The sequence below is a fragment of the Hypanus sabinus genome, chromosome 7 (genome assembly GCF_030144855.1).
Source record: "Hypanus sabinus isolate sHypSab1 chromosome 7, sHypSab1.hap1, whole genome shotgun sequence".
In the NCBI taxonomy this organism is placed as follows: Eukaryota; Metazoa; Chordata; class Chondrichthyes; order Myliobatiformes; family Dasyatidae; genus Hypanus; species Hypanus sabinus.
The window spans coordinates 11,007,167-11,032,791 of record NC_082712.1 but is presented as its reverse complement, the minus strand read 5'-3'; the positions used below and the strand labels follow the sequence as shown (position 1 = coordinate 11,032,791).

General features: G+C 50.5%; 1 protein-coding gene and 1 non-coding gene across 6 annotated transcripts in view; both read left to right on the top strand.

Annotated features, from left to right (window-relative positions):
• The window catches only part of hmgcs1 (3-hydroxy-3-methylglutaryl-CoA synthase 1 (soluble)), a 44,694-nt gene extending 35,420 nt beyond the window's left edge, over positions 1-9,274 (top strand). For all 5 annotated transcript variants that reach the window (XM_059974210.1, XM_059974211.1, XM_059974212.1 and 2 more), the window contains exons 5-9: positions 371-539; positions 2,251-2,421; positions 2,502-2,734; positions 4,626-4,792; positions 8,622-9,274. In XM_059974210.1, the coding sequence (XP_059830193.1) occupies positions 371-539; positions 2,251-2,421; positions 2,502-2,734; positions 4,626-4,792; positions 8,622-8,711 (830 nt within the window). In that variant the 3' untranslated portion in view covers positions 8,712-9,274. The remainder of the gene's footprint in view (positions 1-370; positions 540-2,250; positions 2,422-2,501; positions 2,735-4,625; positions 4,793-8,621) is intronic.
• A 13,436-nt stretch (positions 9,275-22,710) lies between these two features.
• On the top strand, positions 22,711-22,783 carry trnak-uuu (transfer RNA lysine (anticodon UUU)). The gene has a single exon. It is a non-coding gene; the product is annotated as a tRNA-Lys (tRNA).
• The last annotated feature ends 2,842 nt before the right edge of the window (positions 22,784-25,625 follow it).

The following is a 25,625-nucleotide window of genomic DNA, read 5'->3' as shown; positions in this document are numbered from 1 at the left end:
TGTCTCTATATATGATAATATTCCTTTTAAAGTTATGGATTCTTTTAGATATTTAGGTGTCATAGTTACTAAAAAAAAAGGATCTTTATAAAGCCAATTTTCCTCCTTTAGTGGACTCCATGAAGTATTACTTTAGTAGATGGAGCCCACTTACATTTTCACTTGTTGGTTGTATTCATGTAGTTAAAATGATGATTTTACCAAAGTTCTTTAATGTTCTATGACTGAATGGTAGTCTTGAGTGCAGGAGCGACCTTCTGAAGGAGCAGGGAGGGAGTTGATGGGGTGATTGGCCCTCCCGTGGTGGATGTGAATTGAGCAGCCAGTACAGTTTTGATGACGGTGCTGCATCCTCTCCATTGTGTTTCAGAGGGTAGTGATGCCCGGTTCACTCTGCAGGACTTCGACTACATAGTGTTCCACACCCCCTACTGCAAACTGGTCCAGAAATCAGTGGCCCGCCTGCTCCTCAATGACTTCCTCCGTGACTCAAAGCCCAACACTGAGAGTGGCATCTTCAGTGGCCTAGAGGCCTTCAGGTGAGTGGGTTCCCAATCAGGGTTGTTAATAAACACTGACTCATTGTGAAATGTATTGATTAATGGCGGCAGTACAGTGCAAGACATAAAGATTACTATCAATTACAGTAAGAATATGTATTTTTAACAATAGTGAGGTAGTGTTCATAGGTTCACGGAGCGTTCAGAAATCTGATGGTAGAGAACAAGCTGTTCCTGTGACACTGTGTGTCTTCAGTCTCCTGAACCTCCTCCCTGATGGTAGTAATGAGAAGAGAGCACGTTTTCAGTGGTAATGATTGCTGCCATCTTGAGGCATCACCTCTTCAGCATGTCCAGGTTGTGCCACTGATGAAGCTAAGTTTACAGCCCTCTGCAGCCTTTTGCAATCTTATCCATTGAAGCCTTCATATGCCACAACCAATCAGAGTACTCTCTGCCATAAATCTGTATAAATTTTCGACACTCTCTGATGATATGCCAAATCTCCTCTAGCTCCTACTGTTCCACACGGACTCAATGGGCCGAAGGGCCTGGTTCCACTCTATAATGAGCGAGACACAAGTGACTGCAGATACTGGAAACTAGAGGAACTCAGTGACTCAGGCAGCATCTGTGGAGGGAAATAGATGGTTTGCAAGGACGTGGAGAGGATGTTTCCACAAGCAGGGGAGTCGAGGACCAGAAAGCACAGCCTCAGAATAAAGGACATCCCTTTGATGTATGGCACGGTAGTGTAGTGGTTAGTGTAGCACTGTTATAGCTCGGGGCATCAGAGTTCGGTCAAGAAAGTTTGCACGATCTCCCCATGTTTACGTGTGGGTTTCTCCAGATGCTCTGGTTTCCTCCCACAGTCCAAAGGTGTAAGGATCAGTAAGTTAGTCATTGTAAATCATCCTGTGATTCGACTGGCCGTTGAATGATGTGGCTCATTGGGCCTGTTCCGCTCTGTATCTCTAAATAACTAAAACAAACAAAGCTGAAGGTGAGTTTCTTTAGCCAGGGAGTGGTGAATCCGAGGAATTAGTTACCACAGGAGATCAAGTCATCGCTCTTATTTAAGGCAGAGAGAAGAAGGCAGGAGAATGGGGTTGAGGAAATGTATCAGCCACTCAGACTTGATGGGCTGAATGGCCTAATTCTGTACAATGGTTGAGATCCTTGATTTCAGCCACTGAGTTCTGTGTTGCTCTGTGGTAAAGGATATCGGTGGCATGATGTGTAGACAGGGAGTGTGGGCTGTGGACTGTCAGTTGGTGTTGTATCTTTGTGCATGTTTTGTGAAGGAACTTGGGGAGGGGAGCACGAAACTACAGGGATTTTTGTACCAGCAGGTCTGATGGAATTGGTAGTTTCCCTGCTGTGATCGTAGTGTGGTTGATGTGCAGGGAGCCCTGTTGAACATCTCTCCATTCTGGGAGCCCTGATGGTATTGCAGGCATCATATGTGCACCTCTGCTGGGATACTGGGTGGCATATGGGGTGCCCTACTGGGATAGGGAAAGCCTGCTAGGATAGTGTGCAGCATTCAGGGTGCTCTGCTCATACAGGGCCCTAACATGCTACAGAGCTCTGCTGTGATTCAAAGCAACTCAAGGGGTGTCATGCTGGGACTAATGAACTGTGTGGCCCTGCTTGGATTTTGGGTAGTGTGAAGGGACGCCTGCTGGGATAGAGGGCGGTGTGCGGGGACGCCTGCTGAGACTCACGAGCTGTGTGCTCTCCATGACAGGGACGTGAAGCTGGAGGACACGTACTTCGACAGGGACGTGGAAAAGGCCTTTCTGAAGGCCAGCGCCGAGATCTTCAAACAGAAGACGCAGCCCTCGCTAATGGTCTCCAACCAGAACGGCAACATGTACACACCCTCCGTCTACGGCTGCCTGTCCGCCATCCTGGCGCAGTAAGTACCTCAACCCCAGAAGAGAGCCACATGTTCTCTCGGCTTCTGATGGCTGACGACTCCCCCTCTCCCCACCACAGGCGTTCGGCAAAGCAGCTGGCAGGGCAGAGGATCGGACTGTTCTCCTATGGATCGGGAATGGCTGCCACCCTCTATTCCCTGCGCGTGACTCAGGACGCGGCTCCTGGCTCGGCTCTGGACAGGCTGGTGGGCAGCCTGTCGGACCTGCAGGCCCGACTCGATTCGCGCAAGAAGATTGCACCAGAGGTCTTTGCCACCAGCATGAAGCTGAGAGAGGACACTCACCACCTGGGTAAGGTCACTGGCTCAAGAGGGGGGTGTTCCTTCCTCACATTCCACTCCCCCTTCCCTTCCGCTGTCCCGACCCCTGCCTCCACTGCACCCTTGTCTCAACCCCCCCCAAATAGGTTATCATTCCAACCCTTGGGCTCTCCCATTGAAGAGGCATCATCACCTGCGGCTGATGCCCCCGCATCCTGCCTCAGACATAGGTCGCTGCGACTTCCTCATCGCTGTGTTCGAGTGCTGGAACTCCTGCCCCACAGTGCTGGATAGGGTGGGGCAGCTCAGTCACAGCCTCCCTCTGTTCAGTAGCTCAGCTGAGACCAGCCCCTTCTCAATCATAGGAGCAAGCCCCTCCTGTTTAAAAACCCAGAGCTACAGAATCTCCAAAGCCCTCATTCCTGGCAGAGGAAGGATCCTTAAAGATGGACTACACCTGGGGCCAACTTGAAGGACTGGCCCAAGACAGGGGACTCTGGTGAAGGGGTGATTGGCCTAAGAAAAAGAGGAGAAAAGACAATCGGGTAGGGGCCGCTGGAAAGTATCGCCACACATTCAGGTGCCTATTTAGCTCAGCAGAACACAACAACAAAAACCAGCCCTGTTCCTCTCTGCCAGCCACACACGAGTGCAGTCCTGTAACCCCAGGACAGTCTGTCTTCTGCAGCCTCCTGCAGACCTGGACCTGAACTCGGGCTTGTCCTTTAGTACTTCCCAGGGTCCTACCCTGCACAGGCGTAACTCATCCTGACTGTTCTTCCCAAAGTGCATCCCCTCACATATTGATTCAGTCAGGTTTAATATCACTGTGTATGCCGTGAAATGTTATTTTCCAGCAACAGTACACTACAATACAAAATTACAATAAGAAATGTATATATAGCACTGTCTTGTGCACAGATATAGAGTGCTTAGGACTTTTGCACAGTACTGCAGTAATTTTATGTATTCCACTGTACCATTGCCGCAAAAAAGAAATCAAAGTTCATGACCTATGTGAGTGATGATAAACCTGATTCTGATATGGGTCTCTATTGTGAACTGAAAGTGGGAAGAGAGCAGGGAGAGGGGTTGGGAAAAGGGGAAGGGAGAGGGGAGGGAGTGGGAAGCACCAGAGAGACATTCTGTAATGATCAACAAACCTATTGTTTGGCATCAAATGACCTTGCCTGGTGTCCCAAGGCTGGGTGTGTCTGCACCTGTGCCACCCCCCTCCCCCCACCCCGGGCACTCCTTCTCTGCCACCCCTCCCACAGCACTCCACCCTCACCAATCCCAACATCCTTTGCTCCTGCCAGATTTACAAGCTCACTCTGCTCCACGTTGACTGTAATACAGTACTGTCGAAAAATCTTAGGCACCCTAACTATATATGCACAGTACTGTATAAAGAATTTAATTTAAATAAGTAGTGCAAAAAGAGTGAAAATACAGTAAAAATAAAGAAAAAAAAGTGAGACAGTGTACATGGGTTCAATGTCCGTTCAGAAATCTGATGGCGGAGGGGAAGAAGCTGCTTCTAAGTTGTTGAGTGTGAGTCTTCAGGGTCTTGAACCACCATCTTGATGGTAGCAATGGGAAGGGGGCACGTATTGAGTGTTGGGGTCCCTTAATAATGGATGCCACCTTTGAAGGTGTCCTGGATGCCAGGGAGCCTAGTGCCCATGATGGAGCTGGCTGAGTTTGCAACCCTGTGCAGTGGCCCCTCCATACCTGACGGAGATTTAACCAGTCAGAATGCACTGCACGGTACATCTGTAGAAATTTGCAAGAGTCTGGTGATGTACCAAAATCCTTACCGAAATACATCCCTTGGCATATTAGGGGATGAGTCTTCACTGCTGAACGTTTGGTGAATCTGCTGATCACTTTGTCTCCTCCCCCCTACCTCCACCCTACAGCCGGACAGCAGCCCCAGGGTGCAGTGGAGGACCTGTTTCCCGGCACCTGGTACCTGACCCACGTGGACGAGAAGCATCGGAGGGACTACGCACGTCGCCCCTTCCTGGAGAACGGGAGCCTCGAGGCACCAGTCGGCACGGACCACAGCAACCCTGCCACCGCGGAGGTAGGGGAGGGTGGGGGCGCCAAGATAGCCTAGCAGTTAGCAGCACACTCTCATGTCCTCGGGGCATCAAAGCTCCAGTGTCCTCTGTAAACAAGTTTGTACATTCTTTCCTGTGAATATGTGGGTTTCCTCCCATTGTCCAACGATGTGCAGGTTGGGTTAATCGGTCATTGTAAGTTGTCCCGTAATTAGGCTAGGAGTAAATTGGTGAGTTGCTGGGTGGGCAGCTCAAAGAACCTGTTCTCTAAATAAATAAATGGAGTAGGTTACAGATGGGGAAATGGCAGCGGAGAGTGTCAGTGGGAGAGTAGGAGGAAGGCAGTGGATTGGAGTGAACAGAGGGGTGAGGTGGGGAACAGAGGCATAAGGGATGGGTTGGTACTGGAGGGTGGATGATGTTATGGAGCTGAAGGGAGAGAGGTGGGCTCCAGTATAGTTTGGAGAAGCTCGGTGACACACTGCTGTTTCACAACTCTAGTGACCAGGTTTGATTGTGACATTTGCCGTTACCCTGGTGTGGGGTTTGCCCCTTCTCCCTGTGAAAGCATGGGTTCCTCCTGGGTGGTCTGGTTCCCCCTCACACCACCGTAAGGGGTGAGGAACAGGAGGGAGGATGGAGTGTGGAGAGGGGCTTCAATGTAGTTTTGGACACTGCCTCGCAGTTCCAGAGAGCCAGGTTTGATCCCAACACCTGCTGCTGTCTGTGTGGAGTTTGCATGTTCTGCACCCTGTGGGTTTCCTCCCACATCCCAGTGACGTGGGTCAGTTGGTTAATGGGCACTGGAGTGAGAGGTAGAAGAACGTGAAGAGTGCTGGTGGACACGAGAGAGGAATGTGGGGAATGGGATTACAGGGATTGATCTGAGATTGTATGGGTATCTGATGGGCCAAATGGCCTTGAATGTTATAAAGAGGGAGAATGAGAAACAACTTGATAGAGGTGGACCAGATGATGAGAGGCATAGACCATGCAGACAGCCAGAGATTTTTTCCCAGGGCGGAAATGGCTAATATTAGGGGGCATAATTTTAATGTGATTAGAGGCAAATATAGAGGGGATGTTAAAGGTAGGTTTTTTTACACAGAGTGGTTGGTGCATGATGGTAGAGGCAGATACAATAGGGACAACTCTTATACACGTTGTCATCATCATCATTGGCCGTATGACGTGGGCGATCATGGTCTTTTCAAAACCATGAAAACCTTGGCAAATTTTTCTACAGAAGTGGTTTACCATTAACTTCTTCCAGGCAGTGTCTTTACAATTCGGGTGATCCCGGCCATTATCAATACTCTTCAGAGATTGTCTGCCTGGCATTAGTGGTCACGTAACCAGGACGTGATATTCAGATTCAGTTTATTGTCATTTATAAACCACAAATACAATGCAGTTAAAAAATGAGACAACATTCCCTGGAATTATATCACAAGAAAGCACAAAACAGACCACACCAGAAAAACCACATAACGTTTGGTTGTCCCCAATCCAGAGTCCGGAGAGGCTGCTGCGTATCGATATCACGCTACCATCTTAACACATTCCCGGGAAAGGAACTAAAAACCCAACAGACAAACCTAAAGCTACAAGACCTACACAAAACCACATAGTTACATATAGTTATAGTTAACACATAGTTTCAACAGTGCAAAGCAATACCGTAATCTGATAAAGAGCAGTCCATGGCACGGTTTTAAAAAGTCTCAAAGTCCTGACAGCCCATCATCTCACGCAGACGGTAGAAGGAAGAAAAACTCTTCCTGCCATGAACCTCCAGCGCCGCAGCTTGCCGATACAACACTCTGGGAGCCCCGACCACAGCCAACTCCAAGTCTGTCCGAAAACTTCGAGCCTCCGACCAGCCCTCCGACACCGAGCACCATCTCTGCCGAGCGCTTCGACCCTGGCACCGGCCGCCAAGCAGCAGGCAAAGCCGAGGATTCCCTGAGATTTTTCCAATCACACAGTAGCAGCAACAGCAAAACAGGCATTTCAAAAATTTCACCAGATGTTGCTCCGTGCTTCTCACGTCCGTCTCCATCAAATCAGGATTGTACACGGCATCCTACATGACAGATTACAGATATTCATTCCAAAGTGGCCGCTGCGCACTGCGTCGTGCTGCCATCTTGCATCCCCTGCACCAGTTCTTCATTTGACCATCCACCACCTGCTCCCATAGCTTCATGTGATCCTGATCAGGGGGCTGAGCAGATGTGATACTTGCCCAAGGGTGACCCGCAGTCTTGCAGAGAGAACGAGTGCCCTGCACGTCCTTTGGAAGAGATGTCTCTCCACCCTGCTGTCCATCGATAGGCACAGATAAAAAAAAATGGAGGGCTAGGTGGGAGGGAAGGGTTAGATAGATTGTGGCTCTGGCTAAAAGGTCATGAGCCAAGGGACATGTACTCTGCTGTATACTTTCTCTGAAATGTGTTGTACTGTGTGTGGAGTATGGGACGTGATTGGGATTACAGCGAGCTGTTGGGTTGGTAGAGGGGGATGGAGGGGCATTAGGAGAGTGGTTGAGGGACAGAGGCAAGGGTTGGGTGGGGGTGTTAAGTAGGGGGAAAGGTGGGTGGTGATAACCAAGGGGCAGTGGCATGTGAATTGAAGTGGTGTGGGGTTGTGGGTGAGGCACATGGAACACTCTGGGGAGGGATTGAATTGAGGTGGTGTGGGGTTGTGGACAAATTGCAGGACACTCTCGGGGCTGGGGTGTTTGAATTGGTAACATGAATCGAGGTACAGTGAAAATCTTGTCTTGCATACTGTTCATACAGATCACATTACACAGAGCATTGAGGTAGAACGAGGGAAAATGCAGAATGAAATGTAACAGCCACAGAGAAAGTGCGGTACAGGCAGACAATAAGGTGCAAGTTCATAAAGAGGTAGATTGAGAGGTCAAGAGTTCCTGTTATCTTGTCACAACTACAGTAATAGATCAACAAATTGGTCATGGGTTTATTGAATTTTTTTTAAAGATCAGCTATATTTGTCACATGTACGTCAAACATCGAAACATGCAGTGAAATGCTTTGCGTTAAATCAAATCACCACACTTCCGCCGCCAACGTAGTATGCCTGTAACTATGTTTTTGGACTGTGAGAGGGAGTCCATACGGTCACTGGGAGAACGTGCAAGCTCCTTACAGACAGCGGTAGGAACTGAACCCCAATCGGTGATCTCTGGCGTGTAAAGCGATTGCAGTAGCCGCTGCACTATCATGTCGTATCTGATGTCACATGTGCCCAATACATGAGCACATCCCTCCCACCGTTGGCAGTATCTTGCATTGCATTGATTTATGACGGCCGCCATGTACCGAGGTTCAGTTCTCAGTCTCCTGTACAGATCAAATCATTCCACAGAGCTTTCAGCTGTAACGGGGTAGAACAAATTACGTAGTGGTTCTCGCAATGCTATTACAACTTGGGACATTGGAGTTTGCAGTTCAGATCCAGCATCCTCTGTAAGAAAGTTTGTACGTTCTTCCCCTGTGCATGTGGGTTTCCTCCAGGTGCTCCGGTTTCCTCCCACAGTCCAAAGACGTATGGGTTTGTAGGTTGATTGGTCATTATCCATTGTCCTGTGATTAGCTCGGGTTAATTCAGGAGTTGCTGGGCTGGAAGGGAATGATTATAGTGGAAGTAGTGAGTGACTCTGTAGGGGGCAGTCTCCACACACCGGCACTATCTTCACAGCCATGTGATTAGCTCGGGTTAATTCCGGGGTTGCTGGGCTGGAAGGGGACGATTATAGTGGAAGTAGTGAGTGATTCTGTAGGAGGCAGTCATGCATCTAACGATATTCACCTTCTTTCCTAGTCTGCACCCAGTCCAGCGAAAAAATTGCCCAGGATCCCAGCAACGGGCACCCAGCCCGGCACCGCGAGTGTCACCAATGGAGACCACTGACTGACCACCTCCCCTCTCGGATGGGATAGGTGGGGAGAGAGGGAGAATGCGCCCCATTGAGACCGGAGATCGATCCCTCCAGAAGCAAGGTCACTGGGTCACGGCCGGAATCCAGGGAAGGATTGCATGGGAATTCTGTAGGCCAGTCGCCTCGCTGTACAGTTGGTGTGTGTACCCCCTGCCCCCAATGCCTATCTGCTGTTACATTTTAATTGCAATCAGATGCTGTAATTATTTGAAATTCTGTTTGTTGCCTGGTGCTGGGGTGCCCCCTCGTGCCCCCACCTGTTTATATGCTCTGTAATTTAGCTGTTGGATATTCTAGCTGAAAGTTCAGTACGCACAGTGAGTTGGCACCAGCGCCAATGACGTGCAATGCTGTTCCGCCGTCCCCCCCCCCCCCCCCACCCCCAGCTGCTGTTTGTGACTATTGAGCTGTTGGGATTTAATTTAATCCACTGTGTAAAAAGAAACGTTAATTAAACTACATCCAAAACACAAAATGTGTTAACAAATTTAGGATCCATTGTAAAGTTCTTTTTAAATAAAAATATATGCAAACAGCTTGTGAATTTGGTTTCCTGGAGCAGGGGAGGTGGGGAGTGAGGCCTCGGTTGGTTGAGGTCGACCATGAGGTTGTGTCCTAGCTGTCTGTGTTTGATCTGCAAGCCAGGGCGGTACGATACGGACAGCAAACTGTTGCCCGAGCACCAGGCCTCCCCTCTCCACGCAGCTGATGAATCTAAAGGAACAGCAGAGACTGATTCAGTTTGACATCAGCGGTGTTGCAGGAGTTGCCAGTCAGCGTTGAGCTCAGCGTAGGACTGCCTTACACCAGCTCCGGACTTTTCCCTCTGGGTTTACTCCTTGTGGCTATACCCATGAGCAGGTATAGCCTCAGGGCAGCGGAGGTTTGAGATCTCATTTTTCCTTCTAGATGAACTGCCAACCACAGCTGATGAGCCCCATCTGCCCGAAGTGACTGGTTTTAAGGTGCCAGTAACCTGCCTTTGTCCTTTCTGTCAGTAGAAACGGTTCTGGGTCTAGTAGCCAAGCCACCTGGCAAGGACAGTTGCTGGACTTGGTTGTCAGTGGCTATTTGAGGTGCACTCTATTGGGAGCATATCTTCACTATGCCTCCCTACCCTCTGACTCTTGACAATCTTAAGGCTTTTTTTTAAAGAATACTCTCAGTCATTCTCTTTGACTGCCTGCTTTCCTGCGGTCTTTGGTGTTGACTCCAATATTAACCGTGCCTTGACTTTGTTTCTAAACTTCCTCTTGCCCCATCTCTGAGAAAGCCACAAGATTAGGGTCCCAGGGTAACAAGCACAAAATGCTGGAGGAACTGCCAGTACTGATGAAGAGTCTCGGTCTGCAACCGTTTACTCCCCTCCAGAGATGCTGCCTTGAGAGAAGCTGTGTGTGTGTGAGCAAGAGGATGTGAACTCTGGCAGTGAGATTCTCAGCTTGAATCTAACTGTTTGATTCTAAAGCATTCCCAGGCAATACCAGTAGTAACTGTGGAAGATCAAGGTAAGAGGATTGCTTTGCCAACTAAATCAGGAAGTTATGTTACGGTTTTATAAAACTGTACTTGGGCCGCATGTGGAGAATTGCATACAATTCTGGTCGTCGTTTATCGGAAGGATGTCAAAGCTTTAGAGAGAGTGCAGAGGAAGTGTATCAGGATGTTGACTTGGATTAGAGGGAATGAGAGGTTGGACTAACTGGTTGCTTTCTCTGGAGCAGTGGAAGCTGAGGAGAGATCTGATAAAGAGTTTATAAGATTATGAGAGGCATAGGTAGAGTGGACAGACAATATCAGATTTCAGGGGTTGAAGTGACTTACCAGAGGGCATACACTCAAGGTGAGGGGATAATTTTAAAAGAGATGTGAGGGGCAAGTTGTTACCCCCAGTGGTTGGTGCCTGGAATGTGCTGTCTGGTGCTGGTAGAGGCAGAAACATTTGGAACATTTTAGAGACAGTTTGATTGGCACATAAATATGAGGAAAACGGTGATACGGACATTCTGAGGGCAAACAGATTGGTTAGCCATTCAATTACTAATTTAATGTGTTCAGCACAATATTGAGGGCCAGTTCCTGTGGTGTCCCGTTCAGGGGATGTGGGCTTTGCAGTCCGAACCAATATTTAATTAACCCTCCCTAGTTAGTTGTCCATCAGAAAGTGTTGGTGAGCTGCCTTCTCGAACCACTGCCGTCCTTGAGGTGAGAGTTACACCTGCAGTACTGTTAGGGAGTTCCAGAGTTTGGACCCCGTGACGGTGAAGGACCAGGGATGTATTTCCATTTCAGGATGATGTGTGGCCTGGAGGGAACCTCAATGGTTGGGAAGGTGCTCATGGAGGTGGTGGGTCAGGAAGGTGCTGGTGGAGGTAGTGGGTCGGGAAGGTGCTGGTGGAGGTGGTGAGTAGCGAAGGTGCTGGTGGAGGTGGTGGGTCGGGAAGGTGCTGGTGGAGGTGGTGGGTAGCGAAGGTGCTGGTGGAGACGGTGGGTCGGGAAGGTGCTGGTGGAGATGGTGGGTGGGGAAGGTGCTGGTGGAGACGATGGGTCGGGAAGGTGCTGGTGGAGGTGGTGGGTCGGGAAGGTGCTGGTGGAGACGGTGGGTCGGGAAGGTGCTGGTGGAGACGGTGGGTCGGGAAGGTGCTGGTGGAGGTGGTGGGACGGGAAGGTGCTGGTGGAGGTGGTGGGTTGGGAAGGTGCTGGTGGAGGTGGTGGGTCGGGAAGGTGCTGGTGGAGACGGTGGTTCGGGAAGGTGCTGGTGGAGGTGGTGGGTCGGGAAGGTGCTGGTGGAGGTGGAGGGTCGGGAAGGTGCTGGTGCGGGTGATGGGTTGGGAAGGTGCTGATGGAGGTGATGGGTCGGGAAGGTGCTGATGGAGGTGGTGGATTGGGAAGGTGCTGATGGAGGTGGTGGGTCGGGAAGGTGCTGGTGGAGGTGGTGGGTTGGGAAGGTGCTGGTGGAGATGGTGGTCGGGAAGGTGCTGGTGGAGGTGGTGGGTTGGGAAGGTGCTGGTGGAGGTGGTGGGTTGGGAAGGTGCTGGTGGAGGTGGTGGTCGGGAAGGTGCTGGTGGAGGTGCTGGGTTGGGAAGGTGCTGGTGGAGGTGGTGGTCGGGAAGGTGCTGGTGGAGATGGTGGGTTGGGGAGGTGCTGGTGGAGGTGGTGGTCGGGAAGGTGCTGGTGGAGGTGGTGGTCGGGAAGGTGCTGGTGGAGGTGGTGGTCGGGAAGGTGCTGGTGGAGGTGGTGGGTTGGGAAGGTGCTGGTGGAGATGGTGGTCGGGAAGGTGCTGGTGGAGATTGTGGGTCGGGAAGGTGCTGGTGGAGATGGTGGGTAGCGAAGGTGCTGGTGGAGATGGTGGGTCGGGAAGGTGCTGGTGGAGATGGTGGGTTGGGGAGGTGCTGGTGGAGGTGGTGGTCGGGAAGGTGCTGGTGGAGGTGGTGGTCGGGAAGGTGCTGGTGGAGGTGGTGGGTTGGGAAGGTGCTGGTGGAGATGGTGGTCGGGAAGGTGCTGGTGGAGATTGTGGGTCGGGAAGGTGCTGGTGGAGATGGTGGGTTGGGAAGGTGCTGGTGGAGATGGTGGTCGGGAAGGTGCTGGTGGAGATGGTGGGTTGGGGAGGTGCTGGTGGAGGTGGTGGTCGGGAAGGTGCTGGTGGAGGTGGTGGTCGGGAAGGTGCTGGTGGAGGTGGTGGTCGGGAAGGTGCTGGTGGAGGTGGTGGGTTGGGAAGGTGCTGGTGGAGATGGTGGTCGGGAAGGTGCTGGTGGAGATTGTGGGTCGGGAAGGTGCTGGTGGAGATGGTGGGTAGCGAAGGTGCTGGTGGAGACGGTGGGTCGGGAAGGTGCTGGTGGAGACGGTGGGTCGGGAAGGTGCTGGTGGAGACGGTGGGGCGGGAAGGTGCTGGTGGAGACGGTGGGTTGGGAAGGTGCTGGTGGAGACGGTGGGTCGGGAAGGTGCTGGTGGAGGTGGTGGATTGGGAAGGTGCAGGTAGAGATGGGTTGGGAAGGTGCCGGTAGAGACGGTGGGTTGGGAAGGTGCTGGTGGAGATGGTGTGTTTGTGATGCACCGTCAATAACTCTCAGAGACTGAAAGTGAACGATAGGCTTTTAATAGCAGCAAAAAGGCAGCACGACATCTCGGAGACTGAGGGAGGAGCAGTGCCCCAATCGCCTCTATACAGGGGTCTGTGGGAGGAGCCACAGGAGCAGTCAGCAAGGGGCGTGTCCAGACAGGCATACATAGTTTACCATATTCACCATATTCACTCTCCCCCTTCCCCCCCCCCCCCCGCCGTTTTAAAAGCGAGTCCCCACAGGGTGAGGTTTCTTACAAGTATATTTACAGGTCTAGTCTATCAGGCGGTCGAGTCTCCGGTGGTGATTGCACTGGAGACGGTGGTTGTGCTGGCTCCGGCCTTACTTGAGGTGCCAGCCCGTTAGGCATCAGTAATCCCTCGTGTGTGTGCGAGGCGCCTGGTATGGGAGTGTCGTGAGGAGTCTGTGTAGGGCTTGGGGTGCACGGTCTCTCGTGGGTACGGGGTTCATAGTCACCGTGGAGTGTTCGGGGTAGGGGTCTGGTGCTCCTGTGGGCGCCAGGTCGCGGACGGAGACCGTGTCCTCCCACCCATCGGGTAAGACCACGTAGGCATACTGGGGGTTCGCATGAAGTAGGTGAACCCTCTCGACCATCGGGGAGTATTTATTGCTCCTCACATGTTTCCGGAGCAGCACTGGCCCTGGGGACATCGGCCAAGCCGGTAGGGTGGTCCCAGTGGCAGACTTCCTGGGAAAAGAAGAGTCGCTCATGAGGGGTGGCATCGGTGGACGTGCATAACAGGGAGCGGATGGAGTGGAGCGCCTCTGGGAGGACCTCCTGCCAGCGAGAGACCGGCAATCCCTTTGACCTAAGGGCTAAAAGTGTGGCCTTCCACACCGTGGCATTCTCCCTCTCCACCTGTCCGTTCCCCCGGGGATTATAACTAGTGGTCCTACCAGGAGCAATACCCCTAGCCAGCAGGTATTGGTGCAGCTCGTCACTCATAAACAAGGACCCTCTATCACTGTGGATATAGCAGGAATATCCACAGAGTGAAGAGCTGGCGCAGGGCTTTTATGACGGACGTGGCTGAGGTATCGGGGCAGGGGATGGCAAAGGGGAACCGCGAGTACTCGTCGATTATGTTAAGAAAGTACACATTGCAGTCGGTGGAGGAAAGGGGGCTCTTAAAGTCGACACTCAGTCGCTCAAAGGGGCGGGTGGCCTTGATAAGTTGTGCCTTTTCAGGATGGTAGAAGTGCGGTTTGCACTCAGCGCACACTTGGCAGTCCCTGGTCATCGTCCTGATTTCCTCAAGGGAGTAAGGCAGTTCTGGGTTTTCACGAAATGGTAAAGCCGGGTGACCCCCGGATGGCAAAGACCTGCATGGAGTGCGTATAGCCGGTGGAGCTGCGCACTGGCTCATGTTCCCCGGGATGGGGCATCAGGGGGCTCTGAGCCTTCCAGGCCGGTACACGATGTCATAGTTGTAGGTGTAGAGTTCTATTTATAGTGCATTGTGGCAGGATCGGTCACGTGAATCTCCTCCAGGTACGATTGGAAGCTTGCTAGCCAGAGTTCGAAAGCGTCGCCGCCTTCCTGGGATGAGGGTCAAGATCCCAATCTGTCTGGTCATAAAATGCTCTCCATGTTTTAAAATTGCTACTAATAAAATTGACACACCATCAATAACTCTCGGAGACTGGAAGTGAACGATAGGCTTTAAATAGCAGCAAAAAGGCAGCACGACATCTCGGAGTCTGAGGAAGGAGCAGTGCCCCAATCGCCTCTATACAGGGGTCTGTGGGAGGAGCCACAGGAGCAGTCAGCAGAGGGGCGTGTCCAGACAGGTATACATAGTTTACCACAGTTGGGAAGGTGCTGGTGGAGATGGTGGGTCGGGAAGGTGCTGGTGGAGATGGTGGGTAGGAAGGTGCTGGTGGAGATGGTGGGTTGGGAAGATGCTGGTGGAGACGGTGGGTTGGGAAGGTGCTGGTGGAGACGGTGGGTTGGGAAGGTGCCGGTGGAGGTGGTGGGTTGGGAAGGTGCCGGTGGAGATGGTGTGTCGGGAAGGTGCTGGTGGAGACGGTGGGTTGGGAAGGTGCTGGTGGAGGTGGTGGGTTGGGAAGGTGCCGGTGGAGATGGTATGTTGGGAAGGTGCTGGTGGAGATGGTGGGTCAGGAAGGTGCTGATGGAGATGGTGGGTAGGAAGGTGCTGGTGGAGACGGTGGGTTGGGAAGGTGCTGGTGGAGGTGGTGGGTCGGGAAGGTGCTGGTGGAGATGGTGGGTAGGAAGGTGCTGGTGGAGATGGTGGGTTGGGAAGATGCTGGTGGAGACGGTGGGTTGGGAAGGTGCTGGTGGAGACGGTGGGTTGGGAAGGTGCCGGTGGAGGTGGTGGGTTGGGAAGGTGCCGGTGGAGATGGTGTGTCGGGAAGGTGCTGGTGGAGACGGTGGGTTGGGAAGGTGCTGGTGGAGGTGGTGGGTTGGGAAGGTGCTGGTGGAGACGGTGGGTCAGGAAGGTACTGTCTGAGGAGTCTTGGTTACTGCAGTGTGTCCTGTGGATGGTACAAACTGCTGCGACTGTGTGACGTGGTGGTGAGTGAATGGTTGTGATGAGGTGTCTGTCAAGTGGGCTGCTCTGTCTTGTATGGTTTCAAGCTTAAGTGTTAGTCATAGAGCTCTACAGCACAGAAACAGGTCCTTCAGCCCATCTAGTCCATGCCAAATTGTTCTGCCTAATCCTATTGATCTGCACTTGGACCAAACACATCCATGTACTTATCCAAATTCGTCTTAAATACCGAAATCAGCCCCACATCCCCCATTTCTGCTGGAAGGTTGCTCCACACTCTCACCACCCTCTGAGTGAAGAAATTCTCCCTTGTGTTCCTCTAAACTCTCCACCTTTCACTCTTAACCTATGACTTCATTCTAGTCTCACTCAACCTCAATGGAAAATGCCTGCTTGCATTTACCCCAGCTATACCCCTCATCATTTTGTATACCTCTATCAAATCTCCCCTCATTCTCCTACGCTTTAAAAAATAAAGTCCAAACCTATTCAACCTTTCCGTATATCTCACGTCCTCGAATTCCAGCAACATCCTTGTAAACTTTCTCTGTACCCTTTCGACCTTATTTACATCTTTCCTGTAGGGAGGTGACCAAAACTGCACAAAATACTCTACAAAGGCCCACCAATGTCTGATACAACTCTAACATAACATCCCATCTCCTGTACTCAATACTTTGATTTATAAAGGCCAATGTGCCAGAAGTTTTCTTCATAACCCTCTCTTGTTGAAGCTGCACTCATACAGACAAGTGGAGAATGTTCCAGAGTACTCTGGAAAATTTCCAATGATTGCAAACATTTGCTTTGGTGTGACAGCCATGCACAAGGGTGAAGTCCACTTTCCCTAGGGATTGCTCCCCCCCCCAATGATTCCTCCGTTCTGGCACTTAACCCTGCAAATGGAAGAAGTGCTACACCCACTCAGTCACCTCATCCCTCACCTGCCTCAGGGCCTTCCAGATGAGGCAACACTTTGCCTCTGAAGCTGTTGGGGGTCATCGACTGTATCCGGTGCTCCCGATGCAGCCTCCTCTATGTTGGTGAGACCTGATGTAGATTGGGGGACCTTTACTCCATCTGCGACAGGCGGGATTTCCCGATGACCAATCACTTTAACTCCAATCCCCAACCCCATTTTGATATGCCAGCCCATGGCCTCCTACTGCCACAGTGAGGCCACTCACACTCCAGTGGGGCTACACAACATATTCTGTCTGGGTAGACTCAAACCTGATAGCATCAACATTGATTTCTTTAACTTATGGTAATTGAAAACCTCCCAATTTAATTCCCCCTTTCTGCCCCATCCATCATCTCCCTCATTTGATCTCACCAATTCTCCTGCCAACTTGTACTTCTCCTTCCCAGTCTTTTTATTCTGGCATCTCCCTCCTTCCCTTCCAGACCTGATGAAGGGTCCCACCCCATAGGCAGCTGCCTGACTTGCTGAGTTCCTCCAGCATTTTGTGTGTGTTGCTCTGGATTTCCAGCATCTGCAGAATCTCTTTGCTTTGATGTTGGGTTTGCTAACGTGCTCCTTGCTTTTCTCAATCGTGCCTTTGCTGGCTCAGCACGGTTCGCTCTGTCTCTCCGAAGCTGTTTAACTACCTCAGAGGTTGAATCACAGGAGATACCAGGCTGACAGTCCAGTACAGCGGTCAGCAAGTGCAATGGTATAATAAGGAACCAACCCAGGAACACTCCATAGAACTCAAAACAGTACAGCACTGGAACAGGCCCTGTGAAACCTGAATGGACAATGAACAGACACTACTTCACTCATATGTGTGTGTGACAGGAATCATATATATTTAAATTAAATTAAATGTATATAATTCCAGTCAAAGCTTTAACTAGTCCGGCCATTTTCCTCAAACCTCTCATTAACATGGCATTTTTGTCCACAGAACTGCCATTAACCAGATTTTTAAAAAATGCTTCTTGCACCATTCTCTGTAAACTCGAGAGACTTATGCATGAAAATCCCAGGAGATTTCCAGTTTCTGAGACACATCCAGAGGGTAGTTGTGGAAGGAAAGTATTCTGCCTGGAGGTTGGTGACTAGTGGAGTGCTGCAGGAATCTGTCCTGGGACCCCTGCTATTTGTGATTTTTATAAATTACCTGGATGCAGAGGCGGAAGGATGGGTGAGTAAGTTTGTGGATGACACGAAGATTGGAGGAGTTGTGAATGGAGCTGTAGGTTGTCGAAGGTTACAAGAGGATATAGACAGGTTGCAGAGTTGGGCGGAAAAATGGCAGATGGAGTTCAATCCGGACAAGCGTGTGGTGATGTATTGCGGAAGGACAAACCGGAAGACTGAGTACAAGATTAACGGTCAGTTACTTAAGAGTGTGGATGAACAAAGGGACCTTGGGGTTCAAATCCATACATCCCTCAAGGTCGTTGTGCAGGTTGATAGGCTAATTAAGAAGGCCTATGGGATGCTAGGCTTCATTAATACGAGGATCGAGTTCAAGAGTAGAGAGGTCATGTTGCAACTCTACAAATCTCTGGTGAGACCGCACTTAGAGTATTGTGTTCAGTTCTGGTCACCTCATTATAGGAAGGATGTGGAAACTATGGAAAGGGTGCAGAGGAGATTTACCAGGATGTTGCCTGGTTTGGAGAACAAGTCATATGGAGCAAGGTTAGCAGAGCTGGGACTTTTCTCTTTGGAGCATAGAAGAATGAGATGGGACTTGATAGAGGTCTACAAGAGTATGAGAGGCATAGATAGGGTGGATAGTCGGTACCTGTTTCCCAGGGCATCAATAGCAAACACCAGAGGGCATAGGTACAAAACTAAGGGAGGGAAATTTAGCGGAGACATCAGAGGGTTTTTTACACAGAGGGTTGTGAGTGCCTAGAATGACTCACCAGGGATGGTGGTGGAGGCTAAAACATTAGGGGTATTTAAGAGCCTCTTGGACATGCACATGGATGAAAGAAAAATGGAGGGTTATGGGGTAGTGTGGGTTTAGTACTATTTTTTAAGGATTATATGGGTCGGCACAACATGGAGGGCTGAAGGGCCTGTACTGTGCTGTAGTGTTCTATGTCCTCCAACACCGGGAACTCAAAGATAAAATCTTAATAACTCGTACCTGAGCCACATGCTGGTCAAAGTAGTAACAGCAGCGTAGAGCAGTACTGGCCCTAAGTGAAAACTTTTAACCTTCTCTAACATCAATAACACTTCAATCGATCTATCACACACACAGCTCTCCACTGTTTTGGATGAATATGAGGCTTCAGCAGTGGTGCAGAGGGGAGGGGTTTCAGATTCCTGGAGCATTGGAACCAGTTGTGGGGGAGATGGGGCCAGTACAAACCGGACAGTCTACACCAGTGTCTGACAATAGACAATAGGTGCAGAAGTAGACCATTCGGCCCTTTGAGCCTGCACCGCCATTCTGAGATCATGGCTGATCATCTACTATCGATACCTGGTTCCTGCCTCGTCCCCATATCCCTTGATTCCCCCATCCATAAGATACCTATCTAGCTCCTTCCTGAAAGCATCCAGAGAATTGGGCTCCACTGCCTTCCGAGGCAGTGCATTCCAGACCCCCACAACTCTCTGGGAGAAGAAGTTTTTCCTTAACTCTGTCCTAAATGACCTACCCCTTATTTTCAAACCATGCCCTCTGGTACTGGACTCTCCCAGCATCTGGAACATATTTCCTGCCTCTATCTTGTCCAATCCCTTAATAATCTTATATGTTGCAGTCAGATCCCCTCTCAATCTCCTTAATTCCAGTGTGTACAAGCCCAGTCTCTCTAACCTCTCTGCGTAAGACAGTCCGGACATCCCAGGAATTAACCTTGTGGATCTACGCTGCACTTCCTCTACAGCCAGGATGTCCTTCCTTAACCCTGGAGACCAAAACTGTACACAATACTCCAGGTGTGGTCTCACCAGGGCCCTGTACAAATGCAAAAGGATTTCCTTGCTCTTGTACTCAATTCCCTTTGTAATAAAGGCCAACATTCCACTGCCTGCTGCACTTGCTCATTCACCTTCAGTGACTGATTAACAAGGACTCCTAGATCTCTTTGTATTTCTCCCTTACCTAACTCTACTCCATTCAGATAATAATCTGCCTTCCTGTTCTTACTCCCAAAGTGGATAACCTCACACTTATTCACATTAAACATCATCTGCCAAGTATCTGCCCACTCACCCAGCCTATCCAAGTCACCCTGAATTCTCCTAACATCCTCATCACAAGTCACACTGCCGCCCAGCTTAGTATCATCAGCAAACTTGCTGATGTTATTCTCAATGCCTTCATCTAAATCTTAAACAGCTGTGGTCCCAATACCGAGCCCTGTGGCACCCCACTAGTCACCACCTGCTATTCCGAGAAACACCCATTCACCACTACCCTTTGCTTTCTATCTGCCAACCAGTTTTCTATCCATGTCAATGTCTTCCCCTCAATGCCACGAGCTTTGATTTTACCCACCAATCTCCTATGTGGGACCTTATCACATGCCTTCTGAAAATCGAGGTACACTACATCCTCTGGATCTCCCTTGTTTAACTTCCTGGTTACATCCTCGAAAAACTCCAACAGATTAGTCAAGTATGACTTACCATATAACCATATAACCATCTCGGCCCTCCTAGTCCATGCCAAACTCTTAATCTCACCTAGTCCCACCTACCCGCACTCAGCCCATAACCCTCCACTCCTTTCCTGTCCATATACCTATCCAATTTTACCTTAAATGACACAACTGAACTGGCCTCTACTACTTCTACAGGAAGCTCATTCCACACAGCTATCACTCTCTGAGTAAAGAAATACCCCCTTGTGTTTCCCTTAAACTTCTGCCCCCTAACTCTCAAATCATGTCCTCTCGTTTGAATCTCCCCTACTCTCAATGGAAACAGCCTAGTCACATCAACTCTATCTATCCCTCTCAAAATTTTAAATACCTCGATCAAATCCCCCCTCAACCTTCTACGCTCCAATGAATAGAGACCTAACTTGTTCAACCTTTCTCTGTAACTTAAGTGCTGAAACCCAGGTAACATCCTAGTAAATTGTCTCTGCACTCTCTCTAATTTATTGACATCTTTCCTATAATTCGGTGACCAGAACTGTACACAATATTCCAAATTTGGCCTTACCAATGCCTTGTACAATTTTAACATTACATCCCAAAATCCTTGGTAAATCCATGCTGGCTCAGCCCAATCCTATCACTGCTATCTAAATATGCCACTATTTCATCTTTAATAATGGACTCTTGCATCTTCCCCACTACTGATGTTAGACTGACAGGTCGACAGTTCTCTGTTTTCTCCCCCCCCCCCCTCCTTTCTTAAAAAGTGGGATAACAATAGCCATTCTCCAATCCTCAGGAACTGATCCTGAATCTCAGGAACATTGGAAAATGATTACCAATGCATCCGCAATTTCCAGGGCCACCTCCTTTAGTACCCTAGGATGCAGACCATCTGGACCTGGGGATTTGTCAGCCTTCAGTCCCATCAGTCTTCTCATCACCGTTTCCTGACGAAGGGTCTCGGCCCGAAACGTCGACAGTGCTTCTCCCTATAGATACTGCCTGGCCCGCTGTGTTCCACCAGCATTTTGTGTGTGTTGTTTGAATTTCCAGCATCTGCAGATTTTCTTGAGTCTACACCTGGACAGGACGGCGATCAGTGTCGGGCTGGGGGAGGGGGGTGTCAGAATTGTTTGCGGGTGGCATTAGGGATGGTTTATGGCGGGGTGGGGGGGGGGCAGGATCCAGGCAGAAACCAAAGCATAAGTTAGAAAAAGTCAGGGCAGAATACAGTAAAGTCACGTGTACAGGTTACTAAATTCTAAAAGGACTGAGTGTCGGGACGCTGTACCTGTAGTATTCGAAACAAGCCGAGTAACTGTGGCACAGGTGCGGTTTTGTGGTTATTACAGAAACATGGCCACAGGGTGGAGATGGTTGACAATTAAATATCAGGTTACAGAGGAGGGAGAGGCAGGAAAGCAAGGGAGCTGGGGTAGCACTTTTAACTCGGCATGAGATCAGGGCGGCAGTGAGAGGTGATAGAAGATCTAAAGAACAGAATGCTGAGTCTATCTGAGCGGAGATTAGGAACAGTAAAGGGGGAACTCTGCTGGGATTGTCTATAGGCCACCAAATGACAGTGACAATAGATTGGCAGTTGTCATGGGAAATTTAAGAGCAGAAGACACAGATAGTGGATCAGGCCATTTGGCCCATCAAGTCTGCTCCACCATTCCATCAAGGCTGATTTATCATCCCTTTCAATGCCATTTCCTGCCTTCTCCCCATAACTTTTGACGCCTTGATTAATCAGGAAACTTTCAGCCTCTGCTTTAAATATACCCAATGATTTGGCCACCATAGCCGCCTGTGGCAATGAATTCCTCCTTGTCTCTGTTCAAAATGGATGAATCTATTCTGAGGTTGTGCCCTCTGGTCCTAGACTCACCCACTGTATCTAGGCTTTTCAGTATTTGATAGGTTTCAATGAGATTCCCCCCCCCCCACCCCCATTCTTCTAAACTCCAGCGAGTACAGGCCCAGAGCCATTAGACGCTCCTTATAGGTTAACCCTTTCATTTGCGAATCTCCTCTGCACGAAGCACAGCTTGCACATTGATTTGTTGAATCAAGTTGGTCGAGACAGTCTTTGGGAGGACTTGTTGGAATGTATCCACAATAGTTAGTGAGCCTCCGAGGGAAACTGGCACCTCAGAGCTGGGGTCCTGTACAGTGAGACAGGTAAAATTAACGATCAGGATACTCTTGGAAAGACTGGTGGAAATTCACATCTATCTATCCAAATGTTCCCTCTTTATTTTCACAGCTGCGCCGAACAACCATTGTTCCGAGAAGGAAATTTTACACAGCCCATAAACTGTGCATTTTTTTGTAATATGTATACTATGAGTATTTAGAATGAATGAAAATTGAAAAAAAAACTTAATTTTTATTTTATTTATTAATTGAAGAATATAACTAAATACTATACAACAAAGATGATGTCTCACGTTGTGGACATTTTCTAGTTGTGTCCAATTCCATCTGCGCGGCAACAAAGGCTATGTGCGTGGGAGCATTGCAGTCGGTGTGCGGCCACGCAGGGGATGGAGTGAATGGAGGATGCGGCAGTTCAATCGAGCTGCAACTGCACGTATGGGCGCCGGCGATGCCGCATCTGCAGCAGTTCCGGTCTCCTTACTCGAGGAAAGGTATACTGGCTTTGGAGGGGGTTAACCAGGTTGATTCCGGATATGAGGGGGTTAACCTATAACTGAAATTCAGAAAAATAATATATTTTGTGGAAACAAAAAAGTATCATATAGATTAGTGTATGCACATATGCAAGAGCCCGGATAGCTCAGTCGGTAGAGCATCAGACTTTTAATCTGAGGGTCCAGGGTTCAAGTCCCTGTTCGGGCGTTGCGTTTTTGGGCGCATTCAGCGCGATGCCATTGCGGCTCGCTAGCGGAGAAGCTTAGAGTTCAATTCCGCCGCACTCCTGTCCTGTCCTCCACGCGGAATGAGTGAGGCTTTCCCCGCGAGTTTAATGTAGCAGGTTAATTGGCCGTTGTAAATGTTCATGTAATTAGATTAGGAGTCTCTGGGGTGGTATCGCTAAACAAACATAATAATTTAACGCACTGATTAAAATTAAGAAAGTAGTAGATAAGATAGAAGCACATAAATTGTTTCCACTTTCCAACGAAATCTGCGACAAGAACTAGCTAGCGGACAGAGCCTCAAGACTCGGGAAATAGATTCAGGTCGGAGATGAGGTGGAGCTGCTTTCCCCAGAGAGTGGTGAATCTGTGGAATTCTCTGCCCAGGGAAACAGTGGAGGCCGCCTCATTAAATATATTTAAGACACAATTATGTTTTTGTATAGCAGGAGAAATTAAACGTTACGGGGAAAAGGCAGGGGCAGATCAGCCATGATCTCATTGAACGGCGGAACAGGTTGGCCGACCCGTTTCTATATCTTACCGCCTTTTTCTAACCTGGCAGTCTTGCCTGGGTAGTTGTAGAGATGTTTCCACCAGCGGGAGAGTCGCGGTCCAGGAGCAAAGTAGAGAGCGCTTCACTCAAAACTGGCGTGTGTAGAAATGACTCGACGTGGTGAATCTCTTCCCCCGGTGTGCGGGTGGGGGAGAGGCCGGGTCATTAGAGATATTTAAAGTGGAGACAAGACAAAAGTATTTGAAAGACCGGGTGATCCGAGGGTTAGGGGAAAGTTGGCGGAGTTGAGGCTGGCGCAGACCCGTCAGGATTATATTGACTGGCGGGGCAGGCTCGATGGGCTTTCCGCTGCTGCTGGGTTCTGTTTCGGACTGCTGTTCGACGGAGCTGCTCTAATTCGGTAGGATCTTAATTATAACGAGACAGACAAAACCGAGCGGTAGAATATTGGACAAAGTGGGGGCGGAATAGGCTTCCTAACGCCGCCCAGTCCACAGAACAGGAAAAGCTCGACGTTCTCCCTAGCCGAGGAAACCCTGTTCTCTATTCCGGCGGACTGGAAGGGTGAGGTCCGCAGTGAGATTCAACGGCAGGAAGGGTGAGGTCCGCAGTGAGATTCAACGGCAGGAAGGGTGAGGTCTCCGGTGAGATTCAACGGCAGGAAGGGTGAGGTCACCGGTGAGATTCAACGGCAGGAAGGGTGAGGTCCGCGGTGAGATTCAACGGCAGGAAGGGTGAGGTCTCCGGTGAGATTCAACGGCAGGAAGGGTGAGGTCAACAGTGAGATTCAACGGCAGGAAGGGTGAGGTCTCCGGTGAGATTCAAAGGCAGGAAGTGTGAGGTCCGCAGTGAGATTCAACGGCAGGAAGGGTGAGGTCTCCGGTGAGATTCAACGGCAGGAAGGGTGAGGTCCCCGGTGAGATTCAACGGCAGGAAGGGTGAGGTCCCCGGTGAGATTCAACGGCAGGAAGGGTGAGGTCTCCGGTGAGATTCAACGGCAGGAAGGGTGAGGTCACCGGTGAGATTCAACGGCAGGAAGGGTGAGGTCACCGGTGAGATTCAACGGCAGGAAGGGTGAGGTCTCCAGTGAGATTCAACGGCAGGAAGGGTGAGGTCTCCGGTGAGATTCAACGGCAGGAAGGGTGAGGTCAACAGTGAGATTCAACGGCAGGAAGGGTGAGGTCTCCGGTGAGATTCAACGGCAGGAAGGGTGAGGTCTCCGGTGAGATTCAACGGCAGGAAGGGTGAGGTCTCCGGTGAGATTCAACGGCAGGAAGGGTGAGGTCCCCGGTGAGATTCAACGGCAGGAAGGGTGAGGTCCGCGGTGAGATTCAACGGCAGGAAGGGTGAGGTCCGCGGTGAGATTCAACGGCAGGAAGGGTGAGGTCTCCGGTGAGATTCAACGGCAGGAAGGGTGAGGTCTCCGGTGAGATTCAACGGCAGGAAGGGTGAGGTCTCCGGTGAGATTCAACGGCAGGAAGGGTGAGGTCTCCGGTGAGATTCAACGGCAGGAAGGGTGAGGTCTCCGGTGAGATTCAACGGCAGGAAGGGTGAGGTCTCCGGTGAGATTCAACGGCAGGAAGGGTGAGGTCTCCGGTGAGATTCAACGGCAGGAAGGGTGAGGTCTCCGGTGAGATTCAACGGCAGGAAGGGTGAGGTCAACGGTGAGATTCAACGGCAGGAAGGGTGAGGTCTCCGGTGAGATTCAACGGCAGGAAGGGTGAGGTCTCCGGTGAGATTCAACGGCAGGAAGGGTGAGGTCTCCGGTGAGATTCAACGGCAGGAAGGGTGAGGTCAACGGTGAGATTCAACGGCAGGAAGGGTGAGGTCTCCGGTGAGATTCAACGGCAGGAAGGGTGAGGTCTCCGGTGAGATTCAACGGCAGGAAGGGTGAGGTCTCCGGTGAGATTCAACGGCAGGAAGGGTGAGGTCTCCGGTGAGATTCAACGGCAGGAAGGGTGAGGTCTCCGGTGAGATTCAACGGCAGGAAGGGTGAGGTCTCCGGTGAGATTCAACGGCAGGAAGGGTGAGGTCTCCGGTGAGATTCAACGGCAGGAAGGGTGAGGTCTCCGGTGAGATTCAACGGCAGGAAGGGTGAGGTCTCCGGTGAGATTCAACGGCAGGAAGGGTGAGGTCTCCGGTGAGATTCAACGGCAGGAAGGGTGAGGTCTCCGGTGAGATTCAACGGCAGGAAGGGTGAGGTCTCCGGTGAGATTCAACGGCAGGAAGGGTGAGGTCTCCGGTGAGATTCAACGGCAGGAAGGGTGAGGTCTCCGGTGAGATTCAACGGCAGGAAGGGTGAGGT